A 26,480-nucleotide genomic window follows, 5' to 3' on the forward strand; every position below is an offset into this window, starting at 1 on the left:
AGGCTTCATCAGTCCTCATAACTTATTAGACAAAGGCAGTTCAAATCTGGGGTTTAAACCCTTCAAAGCTAATTCCTGTGGACTTAACTTCAGGCCCTGCAATATGTAGCACATTTGGGGACATTAAACAAACAAAAAAAAAAGGCAGTTTCTACAAATGTTTTGTAATAACATTAAGCTTAAAACTTGTTTGAAAACCCTGAGAAGAGTCAGGACTTAGTTACAACAGCCATATTGGTACTCACAAAAGTACCTTTTCTGCAGAGCTGTATGTGGTGCAGACCAAGATGCTGAGCTGTGATTTAAGGTCTCAGAAAGCCACATACCACACCCCATGGCCCAGGCAGCCCCAGCCTGCTCTCAAAGCTAAACTTCAACTGACATGAAGCAAAAAAGAGGCAGGGCCTTAAAATGGTACCATGGCAGGCAGCAGGACCCTTCAGCTTCAGTGGATCCACAGCTGAGCCCTGCTGGGACAAGCCTTTTGTGGATACACTCCGAAAACATCATGGGTGTTCGTGGTCCAAACAATGCAGCCTGGGGGAAACAACCCAGTGGGAGGTCATTGCACATACCGTCCTGCAACTGCCTCCCTGTCCTGGATGAAAATAAAAATCCCACCCAAACTAGATATAACTCCTTGATAATCTCAGCAGGGCAGCTGGGAGCTATAACCAGCCCTCCAAGCACAGCGCTATTTGCTGCCTCTCTGGGAAGGCAGCATTTCTGCAATAGGCAACTGGAAAAGAGCTAGTAGTGATTTCTATCTTGCCTGATTTGTATCTACCTTTGCTATCCTCCACACCTTCTTCTCCCTTTAGACCCAGCAGGGCAACTGAGCCTCTCCTCCACATGTGTTGACACGGCTACAAAACCTGTTTGCAGCATACCAGAGGCTGCGGCGCTGCTCTCCGCTTTCACCTTATTAAAAATCGCTGCATTTCCACATTCAATGTCCTCAGATTAGATGGGCAGTTTGCCAACACAAATACTCCCTCTAAGCACCCAGAAAGGGGAAATCAACCTATCCAAGACTGGGTCTCTGCTCACTCGTCCATAAAGAAGTTTATGCTGACTCCTGGTTGGTGACACTAAAGGCAGTAGCTGGGTGACAAATGCAGTGTCTGCAGAGTTACCTTGCTGACCATCAGCTGCGATAAGCACTGGTTCCTTTCAAAAACCAATATTCCACCAAGGTCCCTCGCTATTTCAAACTGACATAGGGGAAGAGCGCTCTTAGCACACATGAATGCATGGTCTGAGGACTGAAGAAAACAAAAGAGGTAGAAAATTCCTACCTCCCAAGCAGAAGGTCACCAGTGAAACCCACAGGCCCCTCACCTGTGCTGCTGGGCACACTCATCAATGATGTGAGGAGGAGATGAACAAGATGATGACACAGTTTCCAGATAAAACTTGTTATTCACAAGAGTCAAAATGAAAGTTGACCCTGAAAACTTTGCTTAAGAATCTCATAATGCAGAGAGACTTAACATGCTGGATGCTAAAAAACCCCCAAACATAATTAAACCTAAAGAGCAGTGTGACATAAACACTTTGATCTGACACACAGAATGATGCCCTCTGAGCCAGTTATTGCTGGCCAGGAAAGAGGTCTTGCTTAATTTAAAATAGGCAGCTCTGTGACAGTGCCCACTTGGTGGCTCAGCAACAGGTTAAAAAAAAGACAACCCCCAAATCACTGCATGTACCTGCTGTGCTGCTCCAAGCTGTCTGTGGTGCTAGCCCTCTCTACCCTGTCCCAGTAAGGGCATTTCCATCATGGCAACCTCACAGAGCCATGGCCAGCACCACAGAGGATGGGATGGCTTCTCAACAACAGCCAACTAAATAGCCTGGGTCTCTCCAGCCTGGGAAAGAGATCATGGAAGGGACCAAGAAGATGAGAAGTCTGCTGAATTGTGAATCCCACAGGAATGTGAGCAGAGAGGGATTATTCTTCTAGTATCCTTTAGAAAGTAAGATCACAAAGCATTCACTGGAACAGGCTCAAATAAGGTTCAGGCAGAAGGAGGTACTTCTGATGGTGGCTATAGCTAAAACGAGGTTCAAGAAGCCAGAGGGAAACCCTCAGAAGAAATTCAGTGACCAAGGATTAGAGGCATGATGATGCTTCAGGCCTCTGAAAGTCTACTGTCCTCTCAATGCCCCTCCCCTGCAACTGAACCTGGACTTGGTGACTGGTGAAAATCAGGCATATTCTCAAAGAAAAGGTACACTCATCCTCAGCCAAGTGCCACTAAGAACAAATGATGTCAGTGAGGGAAGCAGGGAACAGCTTCTGTCCCCCACAAGAAGACTGGGACTTGGCTGGGATTATCTACCATCAGCATAGCAGGCAAAATTCTGGGGAGGGTGGTGAAAGGTGGAAACATGACATGCTTGCTCTAAGTCTTCCAAATACAAACACTCACCTACAGAAATACATCTAGAAAGGATGTGGCCTCCAGACACAGGCTATTTCACTGATGGAAAATCAGGTCCCAAACTACTGAGCCACTGGTCTCTCAGAGAAACACCATCTTCTCAAACCTGTTAAAACCAATCCAGCTCCAGCATATGGTTTTGAGGGGAAACTATTGAAAACATGCCCAATAGTCACAAAAGAGAAAAGAACCCAAGACTAAAAGTTGTTGGAACAGGGAGTCTGATAACAAACTCTGTTTCAACATGCCCTCAAATGCTCAATTATGAGAGATTTGTGCTGCTCATACCAGAACCTTCTGAGTGCTATAGTGGTCACAAACTCTTGTGGTTTCACTGCCTGGATAACAAAATCATTAATCACGACCGTAACAGTCATTTTATAAAACCTGTGCAACACATTTCCTGTTGCAAGTGAGCTGGACATATCTGAGCAAGCACACGTACTGCATGTGTGCTACGGCTGCTTGAAGAAACAGCACCAGGCTTCCACAGGCAAATGATGGCACTGTGGTGATTTAAACAAAAATGCATGTCCTTGTTTCCCCCTCAGACTTTCAGAAGTGACTCATTAAATTAAAAAACCCCAGTCATTAGTAAAGAGGATTATGTTAATCATTTACTGCAGTTTATTTCTCATTGAAATGGATTTGTTACACAAGAAGGCTAATCAGATACCTAAGCAATAAGCACAGATGAGCATCTATGAAAAAAACACAAGAAAAAGCAGACTTCTCCTGCTTCTGAACTGGACTGATCACCTTGCCTCTAATGGCTTCACAGAATAGGTTAACTCTGTGTGATGCAACATGCAAGGCTGACTACAAGAAAGAAGAAAGATTCCTCTCAGAATTATGAAGCAATACAATCTGTGGCAGCTTGTCAGAAATTGGTTGCCAGAGGGAAATTGTGGAGTTCTGTCACTTAAAACTTCCAGAAGTGCTCTCTGCCAGCTAAAGGATTTGCAAGTTTGCTGTGAAAAATAACTGTGGGTCAAGCAAGACATGATTTTTTTTTTCCTCTCTAGAATGGTTAATGGTCCCATGAAGCAAGGGGGAACAGATGTATCATGATGTTGAACAATTAGCTTTGCAAATAATGGTCCTGAAGGAATCAAAACCCCATGCCAGCCTGGCCTTCGCAAAGCACAAGCCAACCTGCTCTCTATTGCCCCGCTCCACTTTTCCCATCTCCCACTGCATGCAAGCCCACACATCACAACATCCAAGGGGGCGTCCTGACATGCAGCAGAGAAAAGCAAAACTTCACCTTTACCGAAGGCATCCTCCTGCAACAGCCAAAGCTCCCTGCAGCAGCTCCTGGGTTCACCTGCGGAAGCCTGACCATGCTGAAGAAGAGCCCAGTGCCACCCCATCTTTTGAGAAGGCATCCCCACCATTCCCAGGACAAGAAACCCAGCTCTGCTTGGGTTGAGGATGAGCCTGGAAAAGCGACAGCCCAAGAGCTGCATCCTCCCATGCCACAGCCCAACCAGCCCTGGCCGAGGCCTCTGCAAGGAACGGGCTCCCCACCGGCAGCCGGAGCCCTCAGTGTGCTCTGCCCAGGTGCAATCCCTCAGAAGCCCTGGCACAATGTCACTTGACCCTTTGCTTTCACTGGGATATGAGGAGGCACAGCTGTGCTATCAGTCCGGAAAGGAAGAATGATAAAACCGCCAAAACAGCTCAGCGAGCGAGTGATACCGAGCTCTGCGCCGGCCTGGGCCTTATCTACGGAGCCGCCGTTTAGGAACGTCACAAAGAGGAAGTCTGAGAGTTATTTCGGATGCGTGGCAGAGAAACTTCCACCTCTCCGAAGAAATTAAGATAAAATATAGTCTCCCAGAACTCCCTCAGCCTAATCTTGCCAGACCAGAACAAGTCCTTCCGTTCTCCTCCAGCTTTTTTAAATTTTATTTTTAAAGCCTAAAGAGAGACAGCACTTCTGACTTTCACAGACAGTGGAACAGCACAAATCCTAGATTTTGTCTCAAAACACCTTTTTCTCTGTATTCAAGACATTTAGAAAAGGGAACAGCTGACATTTTCCATCAACCTCTAACTGTGCCCTGTATACTTAAGACAGTCCATTTCAAAGAGACCTTAGATGATCCAAGTATTAAGAAAGAGATTCAGTGTGAAAAATCTTTTAAGATTTGAGACTCCTGTCTCCTAAGCACAAGCTTTTAATTTGTCATGGCAATACAAAACCATGGAAGAAAATGCTTTTGACAAATTTCTGTTTGTTTCCCATCACTGAAGACAAGACAGAAATTGTATTGCAGAAAATTGCTTCCACACATTTTTGAAACATTTTGCCATTCTCATCCACTAGGGATGGCTGGAACTGAATGTAGCTGAAAGTCTGCTGAAAGTCTGAAAGAAAAGCTTCATGTTAGATCATATTCCAGTTCAGTTCAAAGACAAATTGGCTGTACACAACCATTACAATAAGCATGGATTCAGACTTGTCCAACACCAGAACAGGAGTAGAATTTCTCAAATGTTTGTTTTCTAGTTATCTCTGAAACAAATACCAATATAAAGTGCAGACAGCTAGCTATTTTTTACTGCTACCTTTTCTTATTTTAAGTTTTTGTGGTTATAGCTTTTAGTGCCATAAAGATGCTGGTGGCTGTGCTGGCCTGAAGTCAGCAAAACTTAAGGAACATTTATTAGAATTCAGCACACAAGATCATCTCCATTAAACTCCTGCTAAACCCGACTCTGGCATCATTGGGCAGCTCTGCATGGGCCACAGATGTGGCTTAACAGCTCACTTCAAGAAGTGAAAAGAATATATGAGACTCAGACACGATGAAATGACATGACAAACACTCAGATGTGGTAAGGGGGGGAAACCTCAGGGAGATTTTCCTGTTTCACTACTTGCCTCATTCAAGGCATCAGACATGTCTGCAAAAGCAGGCATTTGAAGAGATACAAAGAGAAACTTTGTTTGCAGAAGTCAGAGGAGGACTGAAGTAAGTCAGCATCCCATTTTGCTGGGACTGAGACCTGGACCAGGGACCCTGAGCAGGTCTGTTCAGCATTTCCTTCCCAGGATACCTCTCCCCCTTACTGCAACACTGGGCGAGAACACTGCTTCAGTGGAAAGTTTTTGCATCGGGTACTTACAAGGGAAAACCAGAATGTTTTAAGGGGGGGAAAAAGCCCAAACCACAAGCCCAGCTTCTAGGGTCAATCCCCCAGGCAGCACAGCAATCCCACAGTACAGTGGTGAGAGCAGGGTGGCTCTGTCTACCCACAAGGCGCTTGTGTCCTCATCCATGTGGAAAGCCTCTCCTTACCAGGACTCCCACTCTTTCTTCATTTCTGAAACTCCTCCGTGCTGTGGCCTGACTGGATTTCTCCATGCTGAGACAAGCTACGCTGCTTCAACAGGATCTTTTTACTTAAACCTGGGAACTGTTTTTACTAACCAATTGCTTAAAACCATCTAAGGATAGAGGCCTTTCCCTTTTGCAGAGGATTTGTTAATCTGTTTATACCTTGAAAATGACATCCTGGTGTGGACTACAGCATTGTTGGATGCTACAGCATCCAACATTTGTGCTTGTACAGCTCTGCAAAGATCAGCAGAGCCACTTTCTCTAACAATATTACCCACATTAGCACAGCTGTCCTCTGCTAAGGCCAAGAGAGTGGCCACCACGGTCTGAACTGGTGAGGGGAGGTGATGGCCACTGCCTCTCTCCCCCACCAGTGCCATCACCTGCTCTGTGGGCACGCGTGGGTGCAGGACCACAGGAATGCAGCCCAAAATCACTTTTGCATCAGCTCCCTGGCCTCAGCTGACCATCCCTGTGGTGGCACAGAGGTACAGACAGCACAGGTGGGGGAGGCTGGAAGGGGAGCTCCTAATTTTCAGGTGCTGACAGGGAACTTAGCACATCCAACACTGCCAAAAAACGTTCCTTTGGCAAGATGGGTAAAGAAATAAAGGAGTGAAGTTCATAAGGGGGTGTTAAACTGAACAGCTGAGCACAGCTGGGAACAGATGGCTCCACAAAACTCACCATGAATCTCAGCTCTTCTATACAGAAACTTTCAAGGAGCAGGCAGGGAATAATATAAAGGGGGAAGAAAAACACTACAGAAAACTAAATTAGCCAAGCTAAAAGAATTGATGCACCTAAACCATCATTAATGTCTTTGATGCACTTAATCCATCATTAATGTCTTTGCTATGTATGCTGCAGCCTCTAAATCCAGCAGTGCTCCTCCTATATAATACAACAGGTTACAAAGAGAGGGAGAAAAACTAAGTTAAATGCAAACTTCCCACAGAAGACTGATATGATATTTTAGGAAGTCAGTTAGGGGTCATTTATTCACACAGTTATGAACATCGATGATATTTTAGCTGGAATTTATCACCAAAATAGAATCCAACAGCTGATGCAAACTTTTAAAATATCCTCTTCATATGCACTGCAAATATGTCAGGCTCTGCTTAAAAATGTAACGGCACTTATTTACTTCTGTCTTTCCTTCTCCTCTTGCAGAAAGTGCCAGAGACATATGAACTGCTTCCTATAATCACTTCTGATTTAATTTTCATAAAGTGTTTACAAGATACAGGGTAAGCAGACCCTTAACAAAATACAGGTGAGGGAAGGAAACAGGCCTATTTAGATGCAGTTCTTTATAATGCATTTCTGTGCTGGGCAGAGGTCCACTCTGAGCTCCCCAGACTCTGGTATTCTGTTGTTCATCTTCAGTTACTACCAAACACATCCTGGGGGGCAGAGGGGACACCACCTCACAATATTTTTTCAGTCTGAAAATTATGAAGTTTCTTTATGGCTTTTCTTTTGTTCTTTCTTGCTTTCTTTTTTCTTTCTAGGGGTGGGAGGGGGAATCTGTCAACTTAAAGAAAAATCTTGAAGCCTCATATAAAAGCATGTCTCTCATTGCTAAGCTTTACCAAATTACTCATTTTCTTGCTCAAATTCTCCAAAAAAAGAAAGCCCAAGTAAATAAACAAACAAAAACCCTCCAAAAAAATCCAAGGACACACTCCAGGCAGCCTCAACTCTCTGTCTGTTTTGGGCTTTTTTTTCCTACCTGTTACACAAGACGACGGATTCAGATCACATTTGCCAGTGTTTACACAGCAGGTGGGAATTACAGGCTCCTCCATGAAGAGGAGAGCAACTCCTCGGCCCCACAGTTCCCACACAGCTCCCCTCCTATCACTGCCCAGCCAGATGCTCCAGCTCAGCACCAGCAGCCAAATGCTTTTCCCCGTGCCAATGGTGCAGAGAGCTTTTCCAGCTCGCTGCAGACCTGCATCCCTGGCTCCCACCGGGGCGTGTGCCAGGCAGCCATTCCCTAATCCCTCCTGCTGCAGCACAGGAAGCTGTCAGTCATCGCCCTGCCCTGGCCAAGGCTGCCTCCTCCCAACAGTGTTTACACCCCGTGCTGCATCTACTCTGTCTGCCACCTTCACAGGCAGTGCCTGGGGCCAGCCAGGACACCCCAAATCCAGCTGTCCCTGCTGCCTCCTCCTGCCTGGGACAAGGCATTTTGTTCCAACACAGCAGCCAGTGAGACTGCAGCTTACAAATATAGCTGTCTGCTGAAAGCCACTTCCTCAGGGTGGATATGCAAGTAATGGAAAAGGCCATTTTCTGCCTCTGTCAAATTTTCAAGCACCCTGAAGCCGAAAGAAAGGCCTGTACACTTCAAAGGCTGACTGCACAGCCCAGATTAAAGAGGGAGTCTAATGGAAAGCTGCAGTCATATCAACCATGTATTTTCAAGGTAAAAGCATACATCTGGCCATAAAACATCCCCACCAACACAGCCTCAGCTATCCTGGCATCTCCTTCCAGTCTCAACTGAAGGATGAACTTCACAGTAGAAACATGAAGGAGAAAAATGCCACAAATCCTAAACCACACCCAAGTGCAAGAACCACCTTACTTGTATCACCGGCACAGCAGAGGTCTTGCAGAAGGCAATGGATCCAGGGCCAGGGGTATGCAATGAATTTCAGGTGGCACCATGAATGTTGGTGGGGGGGCAGAGAGTTTTTGCCTCCTGCTCAGCCCATCAGCTCCAGTTTCCCTTGAGTGAGCACTTCTGCTTTTCCAGCCCTAGAGCGAGCTGGCTCCAGGAGCTAAACCACCGGAAAAGTATTCGCTTTCTTTTATAGGGCTAGTTTTTGGTTCACTTCCCTGGGTTGGCTCAGCACAGAGTCAGCTGTGCTATGAAAAGGGGGATGGAGTAGCTGGTCTCTGATCTGCTGAGACTTAAGATGCATCAGTCAAGCTGCATCCCTCAGCAGTGGTTTCACACAGGGGCTAAAATAACTCCTGGAACCCCAAATCCTGCTCCCTCACATCAACTTCACTCTTGGCATGACTGTGCAGCAAAAGCAAGGTGGGGGAACTGGGCTGGCTGAAAAATAACCTGCTTTTCACAGGCATCTTGACTCAAATCAGGTTCCCCTTACATAATACCAAAGAAATGCCCTGGGAACCACAGCTGAACAAAAGCAAAAGTAAAAAAAAAAAAAAAAAAAAAAAAAAAAAAAAATCCCCCCTAAACAAACAAACAAACAACCCCCTTTCCCACTCTGTTTTACTGTATGTTACAAAAAAGCAATTTACTCTTGGTTGTATTTGTTTCTGACACATTTGCACCTTAAAATACACAAATGCACTACAGCATTCGGTTTCAGATGAATTAAAAGGGAACATGCTCATGAACAGCTTGACACTTTAACTCATCATATAGTTTAAGTACATTACTAGACAGCCAAATTATTTTTTCAGAAGACAAACAGGCAGCTAGCTGGCTGCAAGAGTGAAACGATGCTACAACACACTCTGATCACAAATTCACCAGTTCGAAACTACAGCTAGAGAGGCATCAGCCAAGTCACCTTTGTACAAGGACTCCTACAGGCAGGTCTCCTGGTGACCCTTTTTATCTTAAAGGTCATCCTGCAAGAAAACAACACCTTCAGCAATCTGAAGATTACTTAAATTAATGCAAGTCAGGTTGTACATAACAAAAATAATAGAGTACAAAATGTAAAGAGCTGGTACACTGAAATACACCATATCATCATCCAAGCACAGGGAAAGAACAAAATGGGTGTTGAGAAGGAGAAAAGGAGAGGAGGAAAGAATTAGGAGAGGAGGAAAGAAGGAAATCTCTTTTCAACTGCTGGGGCAAACTGAACAAATCTGAATACTTAACTGCACAAATTACAACACAAGTTCTGGCAAGATGCAGCTATAAGGAAACTTCCACCACAGCAAAAGATCAAATTTCCGTTTCCTGCAGGATATATCCCAATCCCGCTGCATGACCAACTGTGTTTGTATGTGGGAATGGTACAGAGCCAAAAAATACACTACAAAAAATGGTCTTGAGAGGAAGAATTGTGACAAGAGAAATTGCTTACCCTCAGCAAAGTAGCTCAACACATCCCAGTCATTGCTATAATTAGCTACATAAAAACTACAGAGCAGTGAGCCTTAGAATATCTGATAGCAATGCAGATACTTTTTGTTTAATAACTTGCTCTTCTTATTTGTAATTCACTTAGAGTGAAACAACACCAAAGCAACGGAAATTCAGTCAGTTTGGGAATTGTGTTAAAATGCCAATTTCTGATCTGCAGTAAGAAAAGCATGTTTTACCTATCAGAGAGTGACACAAAGGCAAAAAAAACCTCATGATAAATACAATAAAGCAATACATAAATCGTGCAAGACCTTTACTCCCCCTCCTTTCTTTTAAAGAAAGCAAACAAACCTATAACCTCCTATCTGCTCCCTTGAGCTCTTCACTTACATCTTATGAATCTGTTATATAGACAAGAATAAATAGATTTTATGTTCTGTGTACCTCCGCACCACAGTAATTTTTATATATCCTTCTGTCCAAATGACAGGTTATGACTAAGAGTAAGCAAGGACAATCTAGAGGCTGAAGTACACAGTAATTGCCTCTGCATTTCTGAAGGACTTAAGGAAAAGAGCAGCTGCCTTTCCAGATGATACCACTGTTTCAGTGACAATAGTATTGAATTATCAGTGAGTACAGCCTGCTTGTATTAGCAGAAAGAGCAAGAAAATAAATGGGTTAATTTCCAGCACCACTTGAAAGAAACAAGAGATCCTGAAAGAAAGGGAGAAATACAACACTAGAAAATAAACCTGACAGCCAGAGAAAAAAACTTTCCACTTGACCTTCCCTACTGAAAAATCTCTTTCAGCATTGGTATCCATTCCCATTGAGTGATGTAAATTTGTGTGGGCAAAGTTAACCTGAAGGCAGGAAAAAGCCCCAAACAGATAAAAAGCAGCTAGCCTTAAAACTGGTGGATAGTCAGGATCTTTTCAGGTTTTTGAGGGAAGGATTTGAGCCTGCTGGTTTTTCGGTGTGTGAATTTCTCTCTTCTTGGCAAGTACTTTTTTTTTCCTTTAAAATCTGAATTAGAATAGCTGTGGTTTACAATGCAAGCCCAAAATCCAGACATCAGAGGATGTGGCTAACAGCAATGAACCCTTTGGCTGCTCACACAGAGCACAGCTGGCTGCTGGGCAGGAAGAAGAACAGAAGGCAGGCCATCATGTCCTGTCACTGCAACCATCTCCCTGTCGGTCTGCTCAGCCTCACAGAGCAAACAAGGTGGATCCGCTTGAGGTGACAACCCCATCATTCCCACAGCGAGCTCTGTCCCTCCAAAATGCATTTCCCCCTTCGGCTGTTCGAGGATGGCATTAAGAAAAAAGGAAACTGCAAGCTCTTATGGCTCCTCAGTCTCTGAGCTCAACTTTTGACTGAAGCATATCTCACAACTCAGTGCTGATCTACTCTCAGCAACATCATTTTCCACAGAGGGCTGGGATGACAGATGCTCCAGCATCCCACAGAACTTATGGATATATTCCAAAGTATTTGGACTGGGTTTACTGTCCACTTTAAAGAAAAAAAGCCACAGTTGTTCTTTAAAAGAACCATCTGAATGTGAAATGACCAAGCCAGCAAGAAAAATTAGATTTAGTGTTTATCTAGCGAATATAAATCTTCTAAATTTTAATAGTGAGGCTGTAACATGCTTGAGGCCCAGATGGGAAGTGAAAGAAGACAAAAGGTTTGAAGGAAAGGCAGCAGGGATAAATCTGTTTTTTTAATTAGGAAAGCAGAAGAGATGGAAGGGGGACTGTAATGCAAATATCTGCCCCAATATGCACTGTTGTGGTGGAGAACAGGTAATCGTGTCTGTCTGTGAAATGACTGTCAGCAGTGTCCAAGCCACATAACAAACTTCCTAAGTCAAACACCCCCAAGGACAGGAATCCATGTTCTGACAAGAAAAAGGCACAAGGGGCAAAGGATTGCTCCAAACACACAACTTTGTAGTGAAAACATGAGCCTGAAGACTTTTGCTGGAAGTCCAGGAAGAAAAGCAGCGGCAGCAAGATCTGTCTGTATGACCTTAGTGAAGCATAAGAGTATTTCTCCCTTCTTCCAGTTGGGGAACCAAGATAAGTAAGCTTTTAGCCAGGAGCCAACAAGAGAAGCAATGGATTGAGCGTGTGCACCTTGAAACACAATTCTGCTGCTCAACCATGCACCTCTAGATCATGCCTGCTCGATCTGCCAAACTCTCCAGGTAACATACTGAACAAAAAATAGGGTTTTTTAAAAAAAATTTGTTGATTATATAAAATACATGGGATTTTAACATGAATGTCACACTTGAGTTTTGCTGTGCTCTCCCTTATATTTCCCTTAAAGCTAAAGGAGACTGCAGTCATTTTTAGAGTCACAAACCAGAACAACCATGGGAGCTGCTGCTCCTCCTGCCAGGGGGTGTCTTTTCTTTAGCACTAAAGCAGGCACAAGGCTGCAGATTTATCTGGAAAACACATGAGTGATGTTTCAGCTGAACTGGTCATAAGGTTTCAGAACAAACATCTCTGCTTTTTCAGATGGGATGCTAAAAGAGGCCATTTCAGGCACTCTGCAGACTCTGGAAGACATTGACCTTTTTTCCTTGGAATCAATTCACAATTTTAACTTCGTGGTCATGTGGGATTATTATCTGTAATTGAAAGTAAAAATGTAGATTAGGAAAAAAAAATTTACACAAGAACTCAATTATATGGCAAATTCCGTGGCTGAGGAATTACAGAATACATTCAGTCCGTATTAAACCCCATTTCTGAACTGAATGTTAAAGAAGGCTGAAGATGCAGGCTGGATGGATGAAGACAAACAGAACAATCTCAGCCTGTTACAAGGACAGTGTTTCCCCAGTGGAGACAGAACGGATGGCCAGTCTTACTCAGATTCCATCTCTTGAGAGGACGATTTATAATGTACAAGACAGAAGAAATTTATTTGCTAACATATGGAAAACATTTATGGGCTCTTTGGAGGATCTGAAACTCAAGAAACACAACTACGTATTGTTAAAACTCCTAAATGGAGATTTCATTTTAGAAATAAGCATTTTTCAACTCGAGGCTGTGACATTTAGCTCTATACACTGTTGTTTCCTGCCCTGTCAGGTATGAATTTCAGAACAGGCTGTTTGCTGTAGGTCTAAGCCACAGGAGAAGTATTAGCTGGCAAAGTCCTGTTTTTAAGGATATAACCCATGGGGATATATGGGGTTCAGAAAGATGGATGGGGAGTGTTTGCCATAGGGATGGGGCAGGATACTGCTGCCCAAGTTATCATCTTGGCTCTGCAAATTACATTTATGGCAGGAGACAAGACTACTGACACCCAGTGAATGCTCCCACAGCCACAGCTGCAGATTATTCAAAACCCAAAAAAAGGTCCACCTTCTGATACAAGAAAATGATGCTCCACTAAGCCACACAAGGTGACAGCCCACAGGAGAGCTCCATCTCCACCTTTTCTATGGAAGAAGTACCCTGCTGGATGCCTGGAAGGGCTGCAGGCTGGCTGAGGAATAAGCAGAACGGATGATGCACACGTGGAACCACGCACATCCCACGCAGCCACACTGGAGCTAACAGGAGCAGGGGCTTTATAGAAGCCCAGCATCAATCAACAGCCAAGAGCCGTGTCGGGGTCAGGGCTTGTATGGAATGAGGGGGGTGTTCTACAGCTGGGAGCATTATGCTGGTGCAAACATCTGTGCATGATGAAGTCGGGGTGGCCGGCCACAAAGCAGCCTCAGAAATGTGAAGTTTTGGACCCGCTGTGCTTGAACAGATTGAAACACCTTCAAGAAGAGCAGGACCTCGGGCCAAATATTGAGGCAGCAGTGCAGCAGCAATGGCTGAGGTTTTCAGAGACGGGTAAATGACTGATTAAATGACTCAATCATGCAGATACTTTTGAAAATTCTGCCGCACGCAGTTAAGTTTATTCATGCATGTGTGGGAGAGGGGGAGGATTGTGAAGATTTTAATAACTACCTTAGGAAATAAAAAAGAACAAATGTATTTTCTCTTTAAAACAGAGAAAAAACCAAACACAAAAAATCCACTGCTGTGGCTGAAAAGAGTTTACAGAAAGCTTCAGAGAAGTTTTGTGTGAAAGGATGACCAAATGGACTACGATACACAAGTCAAAAATACATGCAAAGAAAGAATGGAACAGAAGGGTAAAAATAAAACATTTCACAGCCCTACCAATTTCTTATAGTTTTAAACTGCTCTGTGCTTCAGTATGTTATTTCTGGCTTATGCAGTCTTCATACTTCACCATAACCTACCAGATAAATAGGAAGTTGAGATCTTTGAAGAACTTAAGGACTGCGGGAAAAGGAAAGATTTCATCCCAGAAAAACAAAGACATATTGGGGAAGGAGATGTCCCCACAGCCTTATTTTTGGAGTATGACAACACATGTACCCTGGTGTGCCATCTTGACAAATAGCACCATGCAAGGTCCCATCACCAGTGAGGTCCCTCTTGCACCCTGGAGATCACAAACCCCTGCAGAGAGCACTGCCAGGCAGGACACAACTCATTCCCCAGGTGCCAGCAAGATGCCAGCACTGCTGAGGTTTCCCTCCTTACTAATGCTATTGAGCAGCTTGTTCCTCCTTCTCCATCAGGCCTCCTACCCATAAATGTCTGCATGGCAGGGAGACACTTGTCACTTCCCCAGGGGCAAGTAGGTGGGAAAAATCTCCTCCAGTTCTGGCTCTTCATTCTGAATGCAGGAATTTGATTGATTTTGATGCAGCTGGAGAAGGATTCATCCAACTTTTTATATGTAAAGCACCTCCTACTTAAAGGCAACAAACTGGTGGACAGTCAGTCTTCCTCCTTGTAAAAATCATTCTTTGAGTTTAAAAATCAACACTCAGCCACAAGATCGAAATTGTAGAGAAATTCAGGAACACTCCCAGGTGCCTGAACACCAGCCAGTAGGATTTTAGCAAATATATACTCTCCTGTTTCCACAGGCCACTTGTCACTGCTTAAACACTGAGTATTCCAATGTGTAAGCCAGTGAGAGCTGGCACACACCCATCCAAGGCAGATTTGGACAGTCATCTGCTTTCTGACGAGCACAGAAGAGCCACACGCACATCAAGAGTGACTGCCCACCCCCAGCAGAGCACAGCTAGTCCAGCAGATCTGGGAACAAAGCACGACCTACTGGTAAAAGGCTCTGGCTGCACTGGTGCCTCCCCCAGTGCCCATAAATCACTTCTGGAAGGTAGTTGGGAAGCAGCTGCTAATGATAGTTTTGCTGCAGAGTGCAGGAAGTCACCTTTTAACCCTGCCTGCTGTTGTTTGTCTCCCTGAGCGTGACAAAAGGACAGATGTGGACAACATGCTGGCCCTCGGGAAGATCCGGTCAAAGCTCAGCAGGGAATCTGATGTGGTCCCATGCTGGCAAAGTGTCACCCTCAAAAAACACCTTTTGGCTTTGGATGCTTCCCAGGGCTCATTTTCAAGCAGCTTGATGCTTGTACCGATTTTTTCCTCCCTCACCCTAAAAATCCAGAGAAGTATCCCAAAGACAATTTTGAGTTTGCTGTTGCTGCACTGAGGATTACCCACATTCCCCTTTCCTGCCATCCAGGCCCCACAGGACAAGGAGGGGATTTGTAAAATAACCAATATGTGCCCATGGGGGTTGAATTAAGCTGAGCAAGCAACTTTATTAACAAAGAAGTATACAATGTGAGCAACTTGTTTCCAGCCCACGGAATAGCGCTAATCAGAGTCACGTTTTCACCTGACAAGATTTTTTTTTTACTTTTTAACTTTCCTTTTGAAGTTAGTAGCTTTAGTTTCAGCAAAACTCCATAATACATTTTAGACAACACCACAAATCAATCTCCAACAGCTCACTCCTGTTTAAGTCACTGCTGCTTAGACAGATGCCACACTACTGTGCCTTCTTCCACCCGAAGAACACCAGTCTGAACTTTCTACATTCCATGTACAGGTGAAATACCTTTGAAGCTTGCTTGTTTACAACTGTAATCCAAAATGAATATGTATCTCAGGAGCAGTACTCTTGCTAAGCATCTGAGTCTGCAGGAAGCTTCTCAGGGACAGACAGCAGTATTAGCAAGTGTGTGCACCACCTCTGTCTAAGCCAAAAGAAATTCAAGGGCAATTATTTCTTCACTTCTAGCTGCTGACACCACCTGCTCTGACATGCTTTTCCTGTGGCGACACGAGGCCAACAAGAGGCCTCACATTCTGTAGAGGATATACTTCCATCAAATAAAACACACCCATTGTCCAAATATGACGGTGGCTGAACGCCAGCCCTGAGGCATAAAAAGAAAAATCCCTTCCAACCTGACCATGTAAACCTGAGCATAGAGAGAAGGAGCTTGGCTGACATGTACTCACAGTGAAGACATCATCGTCGCCGACTTCGGCCTCGTTGTGAAGGGTGGACGAGGAAGTTGTAGATCCTAGAAAAAACAAAACCAACAGAGGTTTGTGTGCTGTAGATGTGCAAAAGAGTGGCTGAAATTAAGGAAGAACAACCCATCTGCTGGTAGCTGGGTTGGAGAGGTAAAACTTGAAAAAGTATTTCTTGAAACACAACTGTGTGACTGCCAATGCTAATTAACAATCATAAAAATAGCAGTTACCATTTCCAATTACAGAAGACTAATTTCTGAAGAATGGTAAAGCTATGTACTAATCAGTGCTCCAGGCTGATTCTCAGCTGTCAAGAAATCACGTATGAGTTTTTCTTCACTTACTCCCTAAATGTGGGGCAGGGGGGAAGAAATAACCTATAATTTAAAATAAAATGAACCTCACTTTGACAATGAAGAGTTAGATTGTATTTTTTTTCCTTTTAAGTTTTTATATACTTGAAAGGTCTTCTCTATCACCTGCTTCTCAAAGAATCACCTTGCCCCACGTAAACAAACTATCTGAAAGGAGCTGATATGTGTAAAACCGTAGACAAGAGAAAAATACTGGGGAGTAATTTTCATTAGGTACATTAGGAAATCTTCTGGAACAGTAGGGAAGCATATAAAAAAATCTTCTCACCCCACAGGTGTTCCTGCAGAGCTGCTCGAGGGCCTGGTGAGCATCAAGGCAGGGGGTGCTCACCACTGCTGCATTTGACACCAAATTCATGCTGTACCTAAAAAGGAGTGACTCCTCTGCCTACACCCAATCAAGACCCCAGACCCGCTTCCTGGCTGGCTTCATCTACCCTAAGGCTGCCAAGGAGGGTGGGCACAGCCAGAGGATCTGCTGGGGAGAGAACCCTCAAGTCAAATGTCTATTTTTTTGATGGAAGCCCACTGCTAGAGTGGATTATGCCCACATCACATCCCTGACCAACACAGTACAACGACTTGTACCACTTTCATTCTGGAAATTTGTTAAAATAATGCATTTTATATAATGCTATTGGCACCAGCCTTGGCTGCTCTCAGTTGCATCATCGTGAATATGTGCAGAGCTAAGTGTGAAAGCCCACTTAAAACACTGAGTAATGTGGAAACATTTGTGCCATTTGCTACATTAGCTTTAAAATTAAAAAAATCTGAAGCTCTATGGTGCAGCATAGGGCTCTTGTACCTGTGTCCCAAACTTCTGATGCTACAGGGAATGAACTATTGGTTAAATATTCACAATAAAGCAGTGATTACATGATGTTAAGTTCTGAATGCACACTCAGTCGTGCTTAATATTACCTGCTGAATTTGATCAAGTATGTGAACAAAAAATGAATGATAAATTAAATCTACTGCCCAACACTGCATGTGCATGAACAAATTATTGTTTTTCATTCAGAAAGCCTTATTTGGAAGTTAATGAGGAACACATTCACGAGGATCAGCCTGTACTGTTAATGGGATAAATATAGATTTGCTGATTTTTAAGTATCTGAGATACAGCAGAACTTGATTTCAAATACCTCCACTGTAAAATGGATCAAGAAGAGCAAAACAGGAGTTGCCAACCACTGGCATCTTCAAAACACTACTCAATACATTTGAGTTATTATCTCCTCGAAACTTTGCACAATCCCATGCCACTTTCATAAAACATCCCTTTTATGACTCAAAATGATTCACAGTTTTAACAAGAAGAAGAAAGAAGCAAGTCTACCTGGAACTTCTTCATGTTAATGGCATAGAAAAAAGCAAATTTCTGAGAACATCATTCCTCTCACTGATGAGGTATTTACCAGTAAGGAGCCCTGGGGGATTAATTCTCTTCCAATATCTACCATGCTCATGTTAAAGCAAGGACAGGACATCCAGAACATGAAGTTGTCTTATGGAGCTAATGTCCTCAAAAAGAATACACATCTGTACATACATCTGAGTTAGTATCCTCAGAAAATGTACCATCTGTATATAAAAATATCCTGGTTACACTGGAAGAGAAGGCAAAAGGCTTCTCTAAGTCCCTACATAAAGTAGTATGGCTAAAAAAAATCAAGAAAAAATGCATGAAGAATCAAATTTCATTAAAATAAAGTACAATTGAATTGTAGCTGTATTGTGATTGCCTGATTGCAATGAAATGTGAAAGGAAAAATTTATGACAACTTCAAAGCACAGACAATTCAAACGCATTTTTTACAGAATTAAAAAAACAACACCCAGAAACACAACAAAGAGTCTTCAAGAACTACCATTCAACTAAGAGGATGCAGACACAACTAATTACTGCAAAAAAAAAAAAAAATAAAACCAAAACCAAACTAAGTTTTATTCAACTCCAGGCAGGAATTTAACAAAGACTCAGTCAGATGAGATTTGACTGCAAATAAAGAGCCTGGGGTGTCTGAGTTGCCATCACTAGCGTAAAACCCAAGTTTATCAAAAAAAGCAGTAACAACAAACTTGATGATAAATAACAGGGAGAAGTCTGAACAGACAGGATTGAAAAATACTTGACTGAAATACCTTATCTCTTCTAAGGGATGAGAAAACTCAATTCCTAAAGCTAGGGCTGGCTCACTGTAGGACAAGGGCCCCAGCTGCACTTGAACACGTGCACAAGAGACCTCCAAGCCCAAGAACTGATTTTGAACACTTCCCTCTTCCCAATTCCCTGACCCAAACCCCCCGCCCACTCTTGCAAGGGTGCAGTGTCCACCCCACGCTACCTTCAATGAGGTCCTCGATGGCTTTCCTCACTCCTCTGTCGAAGGCTCGAGCGTCAGCGGGGCTTTGAAAGGTGAGCCCAAACTTTCTGTTGTCAACTTTCCAGTGGTGGAAGGTGGGGTTTGCCTTTGTGTACACCAGGTCCTTCTTCACAAAGCACTCCAGCACCACCTGGGAGGGCGTGAGCCCCAAAAGAGGAGCAAAGTCACTTTTCCCACCCCAAGGATACAGCCAGCATCGTCTCAGGCTGGACCCAAAAAGCAAGCCAAGTCATGCCTCACACAGGGGAACACCAAATCATGACTAATAAACACCAGACATGGTAATTGTTCTCAAAACTATTGCACATTCATCTTCTGCTTGTGCTTTGAGTAGGCGCTCACTCCCTACCCCAGGAGCATGTTTTGGACGCAGTATGGCACAGGTTAAGCTAGCAGGGGGCTCAGGAGGAAGGAGAACCTCTTCCCTCAATAGTTTCACTCAACAGAAATTTTAACCATCAGCAACAGATTTAGGAGATGCTGCAACACTCCCCTCACTGTTTTTAAATTGTTCACCCCCAGCCAGATACTCATGTCAAGTTCTGCTGTGCCAGAAACCATCTCTAGAGTGATGCTCAGGGACAACAGCAATGGCTTGTCATGTCTTACTCCACCCCTCAAAACCATAACCATGGCTCCCAAATAATGTCAAAAAAAGCATCCTAAGCAAAACAACATTGGAAAAGACAAGCCATAACTGAAACAGCTTTAGAACACCAGTCTTTTTGAAAGCAAGATAATTTCTGACTCAAATAATGCATTTTTTGAGCCTGTGCAGGAAGTGCTGCTTTTAAGCTAGCCCCTATCTTCACAGGAGTGCATTTCAGAAGAATCAAATACATAAAAACAAGATAAACAATAACATTTCAAGTGGGCCTGGAAATCAGGAAAGGGCTTTATTAATTTGATTTGTGCAGGGATACAAGAGAGCTCCTTTTTAGATAAACAGCTACCAGGAGAAACTGAGTGTGTCAATTCATAAGAGACAACTTGTCTTCATATTCTCACTCAGCTTGTTCAAACCTTGAACAGCATGCAGCATAAATAATTCATGGCCCTTTTAAAAGGCTTGCACTGCATTACTCAGTGCAATGTGACTGGCTTCATGGGCTCTTTACACTTCAATTCACTTCTCACTTACCCCCGCACTAGGTCTAAGAAAAAAAAGAAAAAACCACAGGCCCTCTTTCATTCAAAGGGGATCTTCGCATGTGTATGTCAAAAATTTACCTGCTCCTTCCAGGTGGCATCACACCAGCCTAGGTAGCCAAAGATGGCAATTCTAGATGAGGATTGGGTTTGTTTTGTCCAATCCAGTATTATTTCCACATGCATGTTTTTTTATATATTTAAAAAAGAAAAAACAAAACTTGCACAAGAATACAATAGCAATAGATTTGGGATAATTCTCATTATAAGAACAGACAAAAGTTGAATTAGGGTCTATTACCAGTTTGTCTTTCTGCCTTTCACCATGGATTAGAAATCCACTTCTTCCATTGCCCTCCGGGTACGTGACCTTGCAGACGCCAACTCTGCTGAGACCGCCTCCTTCTTGCGGCAACCATCCCCCACTGGAGTCATCTCGGGTCATAACCACAGCTTTGACTCGCACAATATAGCTGTCACTGCAACGGCAACACAACAAAAACAGAACCTTTGTGAGCATCAGTCACATCACAGCAGTTCTTCCTGAGGGTGGTATTTGGATGGCACGGCGCTGACCCCAGCGGAGAGTTTCTGCCCGGGATGCAAGACCACCTCTGTCATGGATGGCCTGGAACACTCCAGCCATTGTAGGAGAGAGACCCACCAACCTCAAGGAATGAGCCTGCCAGGTTTCCAGATGTCAACACACAGATCAAACAACCTGTGGTCTCTGACACTCTGCCTCCTGCAGACAGGGACAGGGACCAAGACAGTGGGGTGACCCAGACCCAAAGCCAATTCCCACACTGGGGCATCAGGTCTATAAAGTACTGGAAGAACACATGGAGCTCAAATAACCCACGAAAGAAGAGCTTCAGGGTTTCTGTGATCCAATTCATGAAGTGGGCTTTGGAAGATGACACTCAAAGTCCTCCACATCTGTGACAGTTTTACGGGGAAAACCCCACAAATGTGGCTCCAGCTGGTACCTCAGATGAAAGGAGATGGGTATCAGCTCAGCTCAGGTCATCAGGACCATACCATGCCCTAAAACATTCTCACCAGCATTTCACAGGGCTTTGAAAGGCAGAGCCTCCTAACCTCACAAGAAACTATTCTGGAAGCACCTAAGATCTGGGGATAACCCAGATGCCCACCACAAAGGTTTAGAAAGCCCCCACAGTGGGAGACTCCAGGCCTCCCCTGTACCCTTTCCACAAAGCAGTTGCTCCATCATCCACTGGGGACATCACCAAAGTCATTTGGAAGCAGAGAAGCCCCTAGAGAAAGCAAGCAGAAGCCACACGCTGCACAGAACATGCAAGCTAAGACGGGCTGTCCCCAGCACAGAGCTGCAGGGAAACACCCAAAGGAGCTTCTCTGTCCTCGTGCCGCCCATCGCGCGCTGGACATCGACTGACACGGGGATGCCGATGGTGCGACGCCTTCACAGGAAGGGCACCACGCTGGGCTTGGATGGCAGCCACACACAGCCACGGTGCTGTCGGCTGCAGAGCTGCTGGGGCACCCAAAGGTGCCCACAAAGCTGCTGCAGGGCACTCCAACCTGGGAACATCAACAGAGATGAGAAAAGGGACGTGTCCATGGACTGTCCATCTCCAGGCCACCGGGTGACCTCACCAGGAGAAGGAAGATCAACACACAGAGGGCTCCAAGAGGTAGCCTTTCAAAATGACAGGTATTATCCTTTATGGAGAGAAATTCCTCTCTGTATCCAGATATTTTCCCAGCATCCTGTACAGCATGACAAGCAGCAGTAGCCCTCTTCATCCCGCACCAGGTAAAACTGCCTCATTTTCAGACTATTTTTGCAGCAGTTCAGGTGCTAACAGTGAAACTCCAAGCCTCCCTTTCCTTAACACAACCAGATTTAAGCATCTAAGCAGCCTCACAGATCCTACCTGAAAGCAGTTTGAGGACAAACCAAGGGAAGCAGTGAGCATCTTCTGGGGCCAGCTTATCTCTTCTGATCTCACAAAACACATGCTGCAATTTTCTTTTCACAGCCTTTAGTTTATGGATATGCCAACTTTCTCACTGGACCTACGCAATGACAACAGTGCACAGATGCGAGAAGTTCATCCCCTGCTGCCCTGAGTACTTTGCAAAGGCTGACAAAAAGCTTTCCAATCTGATACACAGCCACAGATGACACACACAAGGTATTCACAGAACTGAGAAATGATGTTTTTAAGAGTATTTTTGCTCGAGTCTTTATAGCAGCTTCCTGGTACAGTAAATAGGGCAAGTGTGTCTATAAATTGAACCAGTTACCTTTTTATTTTTTAATGAAAACCTGTTTCTAGATTTTCAAGTGGCAGCTTTAATCTCCTGACTTCCTGATGCTCAGAAATAAGCAAAATACTTCAGCTAATTTCCTACTATGCAAAAATTGAGCTGCTTCCATCCAAGACAGTTTTTGTTTTCTTCCTTGTACCTTTCCCATATAGTCTATGAGAATTAACAATTAGCAGATTAAGTACAAAGAAAGCCAACTATACATTTCTACATCTTTCTACTATTCCCCAAGGATCCTTTCTGGACTTATTTTTAGCTCTCTTCTGAAGTCAGAGCCGCTCAGTACGACCTTCGCTCCTATCCTCCCACAAAAGTCATCCACAGAAACTGCTGCTTCTCCTTCCACACTTGAAAATTGCCACTAGCATTGTAACTTCCTGCAGGATTTACCATTCACTTTTATGGCAGCACTTGGAGCCTTTGGCAGTCCCAAAAGTAATGTTGCCTTCAGTTACTTTGCTGCAGAAATTGTCCACTTAAAGGAAAATAAGACAAGAAGCAGCTACTCAGAACTTTATGATTCCTGTCAGTTATTCACACATTTCCATCACCCCTCAGTGAATTCTACAGGCTTGTAATCACATCTGAGTATTACTAGATACCTACACATTAAATTTAGGTACCGTGACTATCCCTGCCCATTATAATGACAATCTGGTGGGGCACAGAGCCACATGGTTTTCCTCTTTATATCCACATCTATCCATGACCTATGGCCCTCACAAATTCTGCCACCACATGCCAAGATAACACCATTTAAACTGTGTTCTTCCCATCCTGAAGACCAACCTCCTTAAATATAATAAGCCAGAAATTAAAGTTTCCATCCTACCCCTGCAAGGTGACTTCTGTTCCCCTATTAGACAAGAGTCTTGTCCAGCAGAAGGGTTCACCTTTGGCAGGGCAGGCAGAGCTCTGGCTCCATTAACAGAATCCCTTGGCACACTTTCCTGCATGATCAAAAGTCACCAGTGACGCTGGGCTCCCTGCAGAGCCCCATCCCCACTCCTGCTCTGCTCCAGCCACAACATTTCCCAAAGCGCAACCTGTGCTAAGGGACTTGCAAAAAAAGAAAGAAAAGATACAAGGAAAGCAGGTGGTTAAGGGTTCTGAGTGCTTGACATCTTGGTTTAATCACTGGATTAGGACTCAGAAGCTGCACGTTGAATTTTCAAGGCTACATGCAGCTTGCTCCAGTCTTCTATGTCTAAATCCTGCCTGCTGTTTCCATCCACAAGCCTAGAATAGGCAATGCTTCTTTCCCTCATGCCAGTGTTGATAAATACTTGGGAGGTACTCAAATATTTCAGTTCCATATAAGGATCTTGCTTCCTTAGTGTAAAAGCTGTTTATTTTCTTTGCTATTTCATTTTACGCGACTGCATCAAGGCTCTGGCTGGTTCCAAGTATTCCAAATCCTGAGGAGCAAAGGAGTGATCTGCAAATCCCATGTGTGTGCTGCTGATGAAACCTTGGTGTACTGGAGTAGCAGAACAACCACATCCAAGCCATCCATCTGCACTTTTATCATGGTAACTGCAATTTGACTCTTTCTTAAGAAATGGTTAATGAGGTACATGAAAATATATGGTCCATTACAATTAATGAGGTACTGATAGCTAAAAATGAAATAATCAGAGAAAACCCCACAGTAGCCTTAGTTCCTCTTGTTTTATTGGATCCTTGAAACTTTTAAGACTGCTCTAATTGTTGGCTTTATGGCCTATGCTTTTCATGCAAACTATTCTTAATTATGCTCTTAAATGCTATCTTAACCCTTCAGATTTGTCCTCACCAGCCTTCAAAGCTCGGGAAGAAAGTATCAGAAGGGATTACCCAGCTGCATGGCAGCCAGCCAGCATGTTCCAGGGCTGCTCCAGGTTGTCTGCCTGCCCCACCCTGAGTGAAAAAAAAAGAAACAGAATGAACTTTGGGAGTAAAGGTAATGCTGAAAAGCACACGCTGTTTTTATTGGAAGGAAAAGAGAACTCTTTAAAAATTATAGCTCGTGGGTATGCATACATATCTATAAAAGTAAAATGGAGTGTGCATGTGTAATAACTCTTCCGGAGGATACAGAATTTTCCTAAACAAGAAGTGACTGAATATGACCTCTGCCATCACTGAACCCTGGTTTCCCTATCTACAGTCCAACTCACAAAGCATTTGTGTGTCTAAGAGACAGGTGACACTTGAGGCTGACAGAAGTGCTGTCCCCCACCATGTACACATGGGGCTGCCATCATCCTGTGCCCTCAGACATAAACCACATCACTCCAGCAACACTAATGGGGGACAAAGCCATGAGCCCCTTGTGTGGCCAGTGAGGGCTAGTGGCTGCAATCCTGCATCCAGGAGTAAACACCAAACAATTCACTCCTTAGTTGAGGTTTAATTTCACCACTGTCTTTGTAAAAGGAGTGTCAAAGCAGACAACTTCCTTCCACCAGCTGCTCTTCTTTTCCATTTTGCTTCCAAAGCAGCAACTGCAGATACCATTGGAGATATCTAAAAATCCCAAGGAGGAAGGAAAACCTAGTCCAACCCCCCACATTTACTACTTTTTTGAGTCACACTTAGTATCTAAAACACTTCCCAGACACCTTCTGTAATTCAGTAATATTCTTCCCTCTAGCCAAGTTACTTGACCAAAATATAAGATTATAAACTTCCACAATATTGCTGCCATAAGGCACTTTGATATTTTCCTCCCTTTCTAACTCTACAGCTTACAAGGCCAGGAGAGATCCAGGTCTCAGAAAAAAAGGTATTTGCCCATAATGGGTTTCAACATTATGGACTACTGTCTTTTAATCCATGCACTGACATTCCCAGAAGCCAAGTTTCAGGGAAGAGCCTTAAAGGACAGCAGGAGGCTGCTAATGCAACAGCAGCAGAGGTCAGGCACACAAACACAATTTAAACTATTTGGATCCAAACAAATGTAACTTTGCGATTACTAGGGCATAACCCGTCTCTGGCTGACCTGGATATATTTCACAGTGCCAGGTGTTTTCCCTGCCTCAGCAGCTCCAACATCTGGAGTTAAAACCATCACATTCTGCCCAGGTGATTGCTGCAAGTTGTATTGTTGAGGCTCCTCTCTGCAGTTCATCCCACAGCCAGAAAGCAGAGACATTAAAAGCTGCAATTTTTGGAGTCCCACTTCCTTGATCTGTTGGTTGGTTCGTGAAGCTTCTTGCAAATGTGACATATCTGCAGATTATAACCAGCATTTTCTTCTTCAAATCCTAACTTAGCAATTTGTTTGAAAGCAAACTTCTGAGAGTATGCAGCTATAGCAAACTAAGTTGATATTTCCATAACATTTAGATTTCCAGCAGGTTTGAAACTTTTTCATTAAGTATCAAAACCACTACATATCACCAAGAAAAAAGGACATCCGTGTCTCTCTGGCCAGATCAAATGATAGAATGGAATCTGAAGAAAACCATGGAAAATCTCCCAAAAGTTTTTCTTGCCCCCACCTCTGCATCACACCAGGAACAAAGAATCTCTGTACCTGTAACCCAACTCCTGCATAACCAATTTCCAACCTGTATTTTTCTGTTTTACAAATCAAACACTGCCAGAATAAAAGGGCACATAGGAAATTTTAGTTTCCCCACAGTCAGAGTAAATACAAACAATTCAGTCTCCACATTCCTTGCTCCAGAGATGCTGGTAGAGCCTAGAGCAGCCCCAAAGGCAAAATAAAGAGGGGTCAGATCTCCACAGCCAGTGCTCGGCAAGCCTGGCTTTGCTTCCAGCACTGCGGCGCATCCAAAAATCCTCCACAGGAAAAACTAATAGCAGTTTTGTTTGGCCTGTTGTTGTTTTGGTTTTTTTCTCCCCCAGAAGAAAAAGGACTTCTCAAAAAACCAAGACACCTGCAACAACCCAGCCGCCCGCCTCCACATCTCCCTTAAA

The 26,480-nt window shown here is 43.9% G+C and overlaps 1 protein-coding gene across 1 annotated transcript in view; it reads right to left on the reverse strand.

Annotated features, from left to right (window-relative positions):
• SPRED2 (sprouty related EVH1 domain containing 2) overlaps nt 1–26,480 on the reverse strand; it is a 59,175-nt gene that overhangs the window by 5,680 nt on the left and 27,015 nt on the right. Inside the window, exons 2-4 of the mRNA XM_058801159.1 lie at nt 20,533–20,710; nt 19,044–19,212; nt 16,301–16,365 (exon numbers count right to left, since the gene is read on the reverse strand). Coding sequence (XP_058657142.1) covers nt 16,301–16,365; nt 19,044–19,212; nt 20,533–20,710 — 412 coding nt within the window. The remainder of the gene's footprint in view (nt 1–16,300; nt 16,366–19,043; nt 19,213–20,532; nt 20,711–26,480) is intronic.

The sequence above is a fragment of the Ammospiza caudacuta genome, chromosome 3 (assembly GCF_027887145.1).
Source record: "Ammospiza caudacuta isolate bAmmCau1 chromosome 3, bAmmCau1.pri, whole genome shotgun sequence".
Lineage (NCBI taxonomy): Eukaryota > Metazoa > Chordata > Aves > Passeriformes > Passerellidae > Ammospiza > Ammospiza caudacuta.